Here is an 11,470-nt window from a genome sequence, read left to right as displayed (position 1 = left end):
CTAATCATGTTAGTTCGGGAAACATCAACTAATCATGCCAGTTTAACCAATGAATACAAACTCACACAGACTACCTCCGCTACCATTTTAATACTTGTTTGTACATTAGGAAAAACTTGCAATCTATAAACATGCACAAAATATGACGAAGCTATTCACTTACTTTAGAAAAATATTTCAATTCTTTATTATGACTATGAACGCACAAGCTATTATTTTTTTGAAAAAATAATACTACCTGCATGCCATATTGCCATCAAATCACAATGAAGAAGTCAAGAGAGATAAGCCATAGAAAGAATCTTTTATCACATGAAGATCAACTAAAAGGTCAAGAATACAGGTAATTTTTGCTAGCAGGTGTTCTTGTTCACTTGTTCAGGTTATTCTTTCTCATACTAATAATCTCCAAAGCTAATATAAATACAGATGACAAATAGGACATTCAGTGATGTGAACCCATTTCTAAGAGTCTGAAACAACTATGTACCAGAACATTGCTTTCATTCCAGTCTGTGTCCTGCCATTGATTGAAGAGAATGTTGAGATAATTTTGGATGAGGTGAGGCCAAGATTGATGCCAGATAGAGGGAATATAGCCTCGCACGAGATTGACGACCTCCTTTCTGAATCGTCCGCTCGATATCTGGGGAAGGAGCTATCCCTCGGTCAAGGTGAGCCGCCGCCGCCGCCGCCGCCGCCGCCGAGGTAGTGTGGAAGATGATCGCAGTCTGTTAGAAAGGAGGGGAGGAGGGACCCGAGGCCGTCCGCTCGAGATCCGCGGAAGAGTCTAGCGAAAGGTCAAGCCCGCCGCCGAGATCAGGGCGTTGATTTCACCCACCACATTCTCGCTCGGCCATTGGTCAACAAAGTTGGCACCCATGGTTTTAATGGGCATCAAACCCAGGCCATATAAATTTGCATACACAGAGTTTATGGATGTTGCTAAATTTTGATCGAGTTACCAAAAATATAGGTTTCGAATTATAAATAATAAGTAGCGTAACAATATTTTAATAATCCATTAGATGTTGCTAGTATTATTAACTAATTCTTGCATAGTCATGAACATGAGTAACGGTTGCATAAATGCCTAGATATTTGAAGTTCGTCGTGGAGCAAACTGTGCACAAGCAGCGAAGATCATTCATACAGTTTCATCGGACAACACTTTGATAGCTCGGGACATCTGGAGCTCTACATCTGCTCTTATAGTACCACACACAATATTTTTTACCAAGAAGCCCTCATCCTGCAAGTTTTCTTAAGATCAAATCCGACGGATGAGTGCTAGATGGTGGAAGAAGAAGTAGTGTAGGCTTCATAATCAGAGACTCGGATTATAGGATAGTTATTGTTGTTGAGTGCCAGATCTTTGGCATTTCTGTTTCTGTGGTGGAGCTGAGGGCAACTTAGGTTAGTCTGTGTCAAGTCTGGCGTGTTTTGCGGGCCAACGCAGTCCTACTTGAGAGTGACTCTACTACGATGATCGGCTGGATCTAGAGGTATATCAACGACATGGGTGGTTGTTACCCATTGCTCTGAAATATTCGAGCTATGGTAGGTGGAGACGTTGCCTTCCAGGCTAAGCATGTCTATAGAGAGGCCAATAGAGCAACGGATTGGGTGGCTTCGTATGTGGTAAACCACTCTACCTTCATCTATGATATTTTTTTAAGAGAAGATCAACATCTACCTTTTGTTAAAGAACTTTTTATTAAATAGGCGGCGGCCTATAATGTATACTTGGCAATTTTACATGCAATCAATTTTTATATTATATCATATAAGTTTTTAGAAGTCTTTCAATTAAAACTCTATTTATTATTTTGAATAGATATTATCTTTCATCTATGTGGCATGGAAAATGAAGGTATTTGAAGCTTCTTAATGATCTCAAAATACGAACCTGCAGAATTTTCTGAGAGAAGACTAATAGGTGGCTTTACCTTAAAAAACTTTTTTTACTGAATATAGGTAGTTTTGTAAAAATTTGACTTCGGATGTTCACACATAAAGTTACATATTTCCAGCAAGATTTGAGATTTGGAATCTCATAAATTTAACAATTTATCATCACTCATTAGTCTTTTATAAAACTTGTCAAATAAAAATTATCATCATTTACAATATTATAAATATATTATCCATTAGTCTCACATTAAACTGGTTAAATAGAATTTATCATCATTTATAATATTATAAAATTTGAATAGATAGAGAGAAAATTGGCCAAATAAGATTTATCATAATTTATAATATTATAAAAACTAGAAAACGAAGAGGTTGGCGGTGGAATTTATCATCATTTAATAATAGGTGGCCTTGCTAAATACACTTAGCAATGCTATATGCGATCTATATGTACACTTGGCGACATCGCATGGAACTTGTGGTGAAATGACCGGCTTTTATATTATATCATATAGGTATGACCGGTGCCCAAACACAGAGTCTGGGCTATGGCTAAGAAATATTGGGCCATAGTAGAACAGCCCTTAAGCCACCTGTGGGCTAAAAAATTGAAGCCTCAGGTCCAAGCCCAGGACCAATTTGTAAACCAGGCCGTTCCTGTGTGGAACTCCGACTTCGCCAGAAAGTCTACTGGGGTATTATTGAGTCGCGGCGGTGGCTGGTTTGAAAGGCGTTATGCTTCGCGGGTCCTATGATAAATATATCGGGCTTGTCCTGGCCCTCGTCAAAGAACAACCAAAGCTAAAGGAAAAAGGAACAGGAATAAGAGGATTAAAAGGAGGGAGGAGGAATGGCGGTGGCGAGCATCTATCGGCGGATACTCCCTTCTCCACCCGCGATCGAGTTCGCCTCCTCCGAGGGAAAGGTATGATTCCCTCTCCATCTCTGTACTTCGTTTAATCTCTCTTTGATCTGCTGTTCACATCAAGAAACGAAAACGAAACCGGGGATTTTTAACTAATCTGTTGCTCCGACTATATGTCGTATGGCTGCAGTAATTTAATCGTCGTCATCGTCGTCGTCACCATCGTTATAATGTTCTTTTACTTCTTTCTCCTCAATGCGTTTTCCCTCTTTCCCAGCCAGTTTTGGTCGTCTTTAATTTGAGATTAGGATTTCTCAATCATTCATATCATGAACTTGCTTGGGTTCCGACACCCTGATGTTGTTTCTCTAAGCTCTTGGAATGGTATTTCTTTCCAAGTCACTAAGATTGTGGGCTCATAGAAAACTGGTTCCAGCGAGAAATAGCGAGGAGATCGGAGATTTACGGTTTTCTACGCAATGTTTAGTTGTTGGATCGTTTATATGTTTCGAGGTTGCAATAATCCGATCTTTCTTTAATCTTCATCCTAATAATAGACAATTTTGCGTGATCTTTTACTTTTGCTCTCTTTTCCATTTCTTGATCTGATATTGCCTAGAGTTTTTAAAACTGTTTCTTTCGAATGCGTTTTTAGTACCTATATAGATCGCAACTAGGGTTTAGTGATTCCTCTTAAGATGTTCCGTCTTCTTGTCTCCTTTCCTATTTCTTTAACCCTAGACGGAGAAGTATCGTCACGAATTTTTTTACTACAAACAATCGGCGGTCCATGCAATGGAGGAAAAATGGGAATAAAATTTTAAAATTATTTGTTTATATCTGGAATTTTAATTTATCCTTGTTTGTTTATTGCTGGGATTGTAATTAGGCTTTTGCATTATTTGTTTGTACTCAGAATTTTTCAAGTTTTTCCTTATTTGTTTAATTTTTATTTTTCCTTATTTGCTTCCAACAAAAGAAAGGGGTTAGATTTTTTACCTTATTTTCTTGCAGTGAGATTTTTTTAACCCTTATTTTCTGATTGCCAAGATTGTAATTAGGTTTTAAAATGGTACAGATTTTTGGATAACGGGTTGTTTTGGAGTACTCTTGATTGCCCTATGTTATTTAATAGTTAAATACTAGAATGGTTGTTGGTGTGCCAAGTGGTACCAATTGCTGTGGATCTGCCAAAAATTGGAAGGATCAAATTATTTTTTATGTAGTTTCTCAAAAAGACACTGTTTTTAAGATCAGTAGTAGATTGGAGGTGAACTACATTTTTTCAAACCATGTACTTATGTGGCAATATTTACATATTCAATGATAACAGGATTGGTTGTTATTAGTGCAGTGGATATCACAAGTGTAAATTCATTTATGCCTTTACTATGGTTCCTAGAATTTTCTTAAATGCATATTATACTTTTAAATATGTGTTTATTATATAGTGCCTTCTAGGTAACTGAAGAATAAAGAAAAGTATTGGATTCTATGGTATGTTATTTGTAGGATTCTACGATTCTATCCAATAAATCCGGGATTAAAATCTGAAAAGGATTCTACAAGTGCCGGTGCTTATGTGAGTTGCGATGTCTCCCTAATCGGTAGCTCATGCAAAAATTGTACGAACTAGTGTCTTGGCAAGCTTAATTTGTGGACTCCAACATTTACGGCATCGTAAATTGCACTGCCAAGATAACAGGTAGAGCAATTATTGACTGATCGTGTGTCTGATACCATGTTAGATGGGAATACAACAAGGCTTCGGTGGATAATTAAGGAACCCAACAATCTAGTACCCAAGTATACTTCTTTTGATTTATGTATTACATGGGGCACATATGAAATGCTCTTGACATAGTTACAACCAGAGGTATACGCAGAAGTGATAGAAAGCAGACTAGAAATGTCACAAATGTTATACAATGAACCAAGATTGAAAGCTCAACCATACAACTTTTGCAAGAGGGCAAAATATCTGAAGACTATCAAATACTATAGTTGCAGTGGACAATTGGAGATAGGCTGTGTCTATGACCTGATTTGGCCCGGACCATTTGCTATCTCATTGTAAAATCAGTGTATGTTTGGCATCCAACACATGTTTATTTCATCAAAAGGTATGTAGAATTCTTATATAGCGCATGAAAAATCTTATTTATGATATTAAACTGGCCCAATCTTATTCGCCTATGAGTCTGACTTTCTCTTCTCTCTTTCTTGTATTCATGTAACATTTATATGAATATCATCATGGTATGTCGTACCGGCCCGAACTAGACGGTACAATGTTGGGCCAGTATGGGGTGTACTGTACTATATCAATTCAGTATCAGTATCTGGTATGGGTGGTGTACCGACACTCAGTACGTCAAAAAACTTTATACTGTACCGTATCGACACTGTGCTAGTATGGCATTGGTATGGGGTCCGGTATTGGAACAGCAAACCTTGAATATCATATTAGTTTGTTGTCAGATGACTAACTAGGGAAGATAATAATTGGAAATGCTAGAAGAACATGCTGCTTTTAAGTTGTATGACAATTTCACTATAATTTCCGCCATTTTTCTTTTTAGTGAGATTATTTTCCTTGGGGATGTGATAGGTCATGTTGATTTGTGAAAACATAGGAAGTTCATATTCTGATAAATTGTTTAAAAGCATGCTCTTACGACTGCGACTTGATGTCCTTCAAATAGTAATATATAGCATTTTCTATGCATTTCTCTGTACTAATCTTCTCTTGTGTCTTGATATGGTAGCGACTTTTCTCTGAAGCCCTTCAAAGTGGGACCATGGAAGGATTTTTCAGGTTGATTTCTTACTTCCAAACTCAATCAGAACCTGCATATTGTGGATTGGCCAGTTTGTCTGTTGTTTTGAATGCCCTTGAAATAGATCCACGAAGAAAATGGAAAGGTATTTCTTAGTTTCTTAAAATCTTGCAAAGCTTAAATGGTATGCCCTTCTTAATAAATCTCAGTTTAAGGATCGTAATGACAAATATAGTGATCAAGATACATGTTGTTTTCTGCTAGATTACCATAACATTGTAAGACAAATATAATGATCAAGATACATGTTGTTTTCTGCTTGATTACCATTTTCTGTTTATATGGAAATTGTATCCTTAGTATATATCTACATGCCAATCTTTAGAATTCCATTTAACTGGATACATGCTTGACTATTCTTGAAATTTATTTCTGGTAAACACTGAGTGGGCCTAAGGTATACTTGATGTTGAGATATGGTGAAAATCTTTCATAACGATTAGGTCAAGGTTTAATTTGGCTTCTTTAAATCAAGCTCTTCACTCAATTTGCATGATCCTATGTTTGATCATCAGTCTGTACATTGTATATCATGTCCTACTCTAAACTGCATTATTTCTTTGGGAGATAGATACCATGGTGTGACCCAAGGGATGAATGTCTCTAATACATAACCTGCACTGTTGGTAGCAACGATTGTTACCTGGAATTCTTGTACTTCATTCCAATTCCTTTTTCTCTGGATCCCGGTGCATAGTAATAAAAAACGGCAGCTGCTTCAGTGTCTTCTTTCTTAATTTATGGAGTAATTGATTGTATTTCTTCATGACCTTCTTTTCAGGCCCTTGGAGATGGTTTGATGAGTCCATGTTGGACTGCTGTGAACCTTTGGATAAGGTCAAAGCTGAAGGCATCACATTTGGGAAAGTTGCCTGCTTAGCTCATTGTGCCGGAGCTAAAGTCGAAGCTTTCCATACGAACCAAAGCACCATTGGTCACTTCCGTGACCATGTAATAAAATGTACTTCCACTGAAGATTGTCATCTAATTGCATCATACCATAGGAAGCCTTTTAAACAGGTACCTGTTGTTTCTTCTTGCGAATTTTTTTTCCAGGATCTATATTTTTCCTTTTAGTCAATTGAAATTCCAGTATATGTCAAGCATTTCCGGATGACTTGTTTCCCATTCCTGTAGATTATAGATTTGTTGTAAATAAAATGTTTCTTCTGTAACATTGGTGGTTTTTGTCTTATTGAATTGAAGCCAGATAAAGAAACATGCAGAGACATGTTCAACAATTTTTTTGTTTCAGATGAAATGCTAGGTCAAAAATGTATTAACATAGTTATAGTTTTATTGACTATAGCTTGATTTTTTAAATCTTTTATCGATTCCGTTTATCATCCATTATTTCGAAATTCATAATTTTGTATTGTTAGTTGCCTAGTTTTTATATAATTTATTATACGTATTCCATATCAAGACTGTTCAATGATATTATGAAACATTTTGTATAATTATTTGCTTATTTGTGCATGTGTGTGCATGAGTATTCTTGCACGTAGATGTATGTAGGTTCTAGGTATATACCGTCAAGATGATCGAACACTCCTCCCTTTCATGTGGACTTGCTGGAACATGCTGTGGTCTCTCCAAAATAAAAGGTGGTATTTGTGATCCATGTGATGTTTGGATGACTTCCATCTGCATGCATGCCAGCTTCTACTCAGCTTGGGAAAGCACAGCATATACAATTTCATGAAAGATATGAAAAAAATAATTTAAGTGTTAAAGATATTCTGGAAACCTTAAATCCTAGTGGTGTCCAAATTCTTCTAAGAGAATGCTCATACAAGAGCTAAAATTTTGTGTTCCGTATCTTGTGATATGATCAAATTTTATTTGGACCATTTGAGTGTATTATATTTCAATGACTTGCAAGGTTTACTCTAACACATGATAGTACGGCAACAGTTTACTAAAACCCTGTTCTACACTTAAATGTTACTTTCCATATTGGCCTACATTTTCATTTGGCATCTTTCATAAAATTGCCTTTATAATCTCATATAAGCTGCCATTCACTTCTTAAATGCTTCACCTTCTAACATATTTTGCCCCTTAGGCTGTTTTTTTTCCTCTGTATTACATATCACCTGCAGTCATCTGCCATCCGGGAAGTTGAAAAGGTCACTACCCTTACAATCAGAGATAGCTTTTGGCTTTTGGGAAAAATAGGAATGTATAACTATTAATTTTGTCCAGAGAAGAAATAATTCATTAATTGGTACTCGGATATTACACATTGTTTGTGTTCCTGCCATGCATTTATTCATTGTTTTGTTCTGGGAGGGATAGTTTGATGATTGTATTCTTGTTAATTTGCAGACAGGAAGTGGTCATTTTTCACCAATTGGTGGCTATCATGCTGGAAGTGACATGGCACTCATTTTGGATGTTGCACGTTTCAAATATCCTCCTCACTGGGTTCCACTCACACTTCTTTGGGAAGCCATGGATACCATAGATGAAGCAACTGGATGTCCAAGGGGGTATGATCACCCTACTCATACATAATACAAATACCTGTTCCAAATTAGAGTGCAAGATTATTTTCATGTGTCATTGTGAACATAGAACATCACTTACTTTTGCACAGATGGTATTGGGTTGATCAAGCAATCTATGTATATAGAATTGAAACATCAAACAGATCAGAATGTGGGGTTATCTCTTATTATCATAATGCAGACTATTTTGTAGAAAACTGGATATATTTGCGTGACACCATTTCCTGTATGCATGATCTTATCTAGGCATGTGGGCCATAAAGTTGTAGAGTGTAAATATTCTCCGTGATAATTTTCTTTGCCGGTTCTTTCTCTAAATCATTTCCTCAAGCGACAGCTATTCTGACAGCTACGACAGGATACCGTTTAATGGGTTTCATCCAACTATATTAAGTAGAGTTACATGCTTAGTTGAATATGATGTTACAGTTTCAAAAAACTGTTTGATTTTGATCTTTGTTTGGACATACTTATGGTATTCTCAAGAAATAAATTGGGCAACATTAGCTTCAATATGATACCTGAAATGCTCAATGAAGAAGTCATTTTCTAGTTGTATTTGAATTTTTGAAGTTTCACAGTTGACCTTTTCCTTTTCATTTAATGACGCTCTTCTTTGAGCTTCAGTTTTTGAAGCAGGAGAGTACATGAGCATGCCTTTTTGTACACTATTTTGACCCTTTTGAATCCTATATTTGCCTATTTTTATTTTGTCTGTAACTCATTGAGCTGACAAGTAATGCAACTTGTTTTTATATCCATGATTCAGATGTTCTTTGATCTGAAAAACCTTTTATCTCGCCTGGTTCATAGACTTTGAAGTTTCTAATCTTTCACAGGTTCATGCTCTTGTCAAGGCTTCAGAAAGCGTCATCTTTGCTTTATACACTGGTAAAGATTTTGGTTTGTATTCATGCCTTTTTGACATGTGGGATCTGATTCAACCAAAATTTTTGTATATTTGTGCAAAATGTTGATAGACTAGCACAATTTTTGGATATATGAGATTAGTTAAAAATAGTTAAATAATAAAGTATGGAGATGCTCCTTTAGGCCCTGTTTGGATGTTGGATAAGATCTTTCCAGGGGGCATTCTGTTTTAAAATTATGGTGGCAAGGAGTGGTTTAGAGATATGGGGCAGCTGACGGCAAGTAAGTCCTATTCTTTAGGATAAGGTAAATCACCTCTCATATCAAATTTAATATCCTAAAAATATGGGACTAGTTGTGTCCCGGCTGCCCCCATTCTTCAAACCACCACTTAATCTTTAGCAAATAAAGATGAAATATGAAAAGAAATTTTAGTTCTTGCCACTAGCAAACAGTTACATGACCACCATCTTATGTACATTGTGTCCAACAGCATGCAATTCTTAGGTTCTACCTACTTCATTTTTAAGTTTCCATCTACATATGTCATAGCTAATTGTTTCATCATACTCATGAGTGAATAATTACACAGTCAATTTTGGGATATTCTTTAGAGCTGCAGACATGAGAGTTGGGTTAGCATGGCAAAGTACTTGACTGATGACGTACCTATTCTCTTAAAATCTGAGGGTTTACACACTGTTCCAGAAGTTCTTAACGTTATATTTAAATCCCTACCCACCAATGCTGGGGATTTTATCAAGTGGGTTGCAGAAGTTAGAAGACAAGAGGAGGATGAGCCGAGATTAAGCATGGAGGAGAAAGAAAGGCTTGCAGTGAAGGTCTTGCTTCTCTTCCCCTGGCTTCACGTTCATTGTCTCTTGTATATCTTATCTCTGAAGCTACATATACTGGCCTTCTAAATTTCAGGAAGAGGTACTGCAACAAGTTCATGAGACCGAACTATTTAAATTCGTATCAGACTTCTTGCTTTCTGCAAGATCATGTTGCGCAAATTTGTTGTCTTCTAGAGATAAAGATTTGTTACCAGAAATTGCAGCTACTGTCTGTTGCCAAGGGGCGGCGCTTTTATCAGGGGACCTTGGAGCGAGCGAAAGCTTTTGCTGCAGCGAAACATGCATCAAATGTCTGAGGGCCAATGGGGATGCACCTATGACTGTTGTATCTGGTACAGTGGTTTCAAATGGCAATAAACAAGGGGTTGACATGCTCATACCAGTATCACCAGGAAATTCGAAAAGTTGTTGCAGTTTCAGTCATAATAATTGTGTTGTGATGCACCCAACAATTAATGATGTCTTCACTGTTCTCTTATTAGCTTTGCCTCCCCAAACTTGGATCGGTATCAAGGATGACAGACTGTTAGCTGAAATTCATGGCCTTGTTTCAATTGAGAATCTTCCGGATGTTCTTGAACAGGAGGTAATTTTTTCAGTTACAATTCCTTTCTTTTTTTTACTGTTGAACCTCGCATTTGAAAGCAAAATTTTCAGTTACTAACAGGAATGCAATTAGTATGGTGGAGTGGGATCTGACCTGGATCTGATCATCTCCTTTGTGAATGATGTGGTGTTACAAACTCTCCACTTGAGAGAAATGTCAGCTGGTTGGCATCCCTCTCCACTTGAGAAAGAACCAGCGTTGAGGCCTTATTGGTGTCATTGCCGCCATATTTCTCAAAAGAAGAAAAGAAAAAGAAAAGAAAGAATGAATGAAAGAAAGAAGAGGAATAAATGATGTAACAAATTCTAACTCTTCTGCATGACCATGACAGGTTTTGCACTTGCAACGGCAGCTCCATTTCCTGAAAGAGATGCAAAGATAAAGAACTAGACAAAGACATTGTGTTGCCCTCACGCTCTTGATAGGATCATCATTTTCTGGTGCGCTACAATTAACGGAGAGATATTGGACTCCTATTCTGAGAGTCTAGGTGTCTGACAAACTATGTTTGCTGAACTAGATATGCTGAAAGCGATCTGCCCTGTCAAGCATGCCTCCTTTTTTTTCTTTCCTATTAACATTGTGCATGTAATTATTTCACATGTATAATAACGTATATGATCTCATTGTTGTTTAATGGTGAAATAGTGTTAAGAAGGAAATTTTGGAAGGCTCGCTCTTGGAAAAAAGAAAATTATGTAGTGGGCAGTTTTGAAATTCAGCTGCATCTGATTGATTTTGGATTTGCTTTATGTTTCAGTTTCAGGATTGATTTGTCAGATATCCTTTGAGCTGCTTCTGTTCTTCCTGTTTGGGCCAACTCTTGCCTGGGCCATGACTCAATAGGGCAAGGCATGTTTGCTGGCTGGAACTCAGGGAGCATCAGTTGCATTAATTGTTGGATCAGGTTGCTTTCAGCATTCTTTAAGAACTAGGATAAGATGAAACTTGTTCCAGATCAGAGTGAGGACAGGATTTGAACCCAAAGTCACCCGTATCTAAAA

The 11,470-nt window shown here is 37.0% G+C and overlaps 1 protein-coding gene across 3 annotated transcripts; it reads left to right on the top strand.

The window, feature by feature from the left end:
* Nucleotides 1-2,692: 2,692 nt before the first annotated feature.
* Nucleotides 2,693-11,249, top strand: LOC103721843 (glutathione gamma-glutamylcysteinyltransferase 1-like). 3 transcript variants are annotated; one of them, XM_008812207.4, is made up of 8 exons: nucleotides 2,693-2,839; nucleotides 5,548-5,704; nucleotides 6,401-6,639; nucleotides 7,951-8,114; nucleotides 8,972-9,023; nucleotides 9,617-9,844; nucleotides 9,933-10,445; nucleotides 10,798-11,249. In XM_008812207.4, the coding sequence occupies exons 1-8, from the start codon at nucleotides 2,765-2,767 to the stop codon at nucleotides 10,846-10,848; spliced, it is 1,479 nt and encodes a 492-aa protein (XP_008810429.1). In that variant the 5' UTR covers nucleotides 2,693-2,764; the 3' UTR covers nucleotides 10,849-11,249. The 3 variants fall into 3 exon arrangements, with proteins under 3 accessions (XP_008810429.1, XP_026666321.1, XP_038970940.1); XM_026810520.2 differs by lacking the exon at nucleotides 2,693-2,839 and adding an exon at nucleotides 3,023-3,292; XM_039115012.1 differs by lacking the exon at nucleotides 2,693-2,839 and adding an exon at nucleotides 3,734-4,902.
* The last annotated feature ends 221 nt before the right edge of the window (nucleotides 11,250-11,470 follow it).

This window comes from Phoenix dactylifera, chromosome 17 (assembly GCF_009389715.1).
Source record: "Phoenix dactylifera cultivar Barhee BC4 chromosome 17, palm_55x_up_171113_PBpolish2nd_filt_p, whole genome shotgun sequence".
Taxonomy (NCBI): domain Eukaryota; kingdom Viridiplantae; phylum Streptophyta; class Magnoliopsida; order Arecales; family Arecaceae; genus Phoenix; species Phoenix dactylifera.
This window is presented reverse-complemented; position numbering and strand designations above follow the sequence as displayed.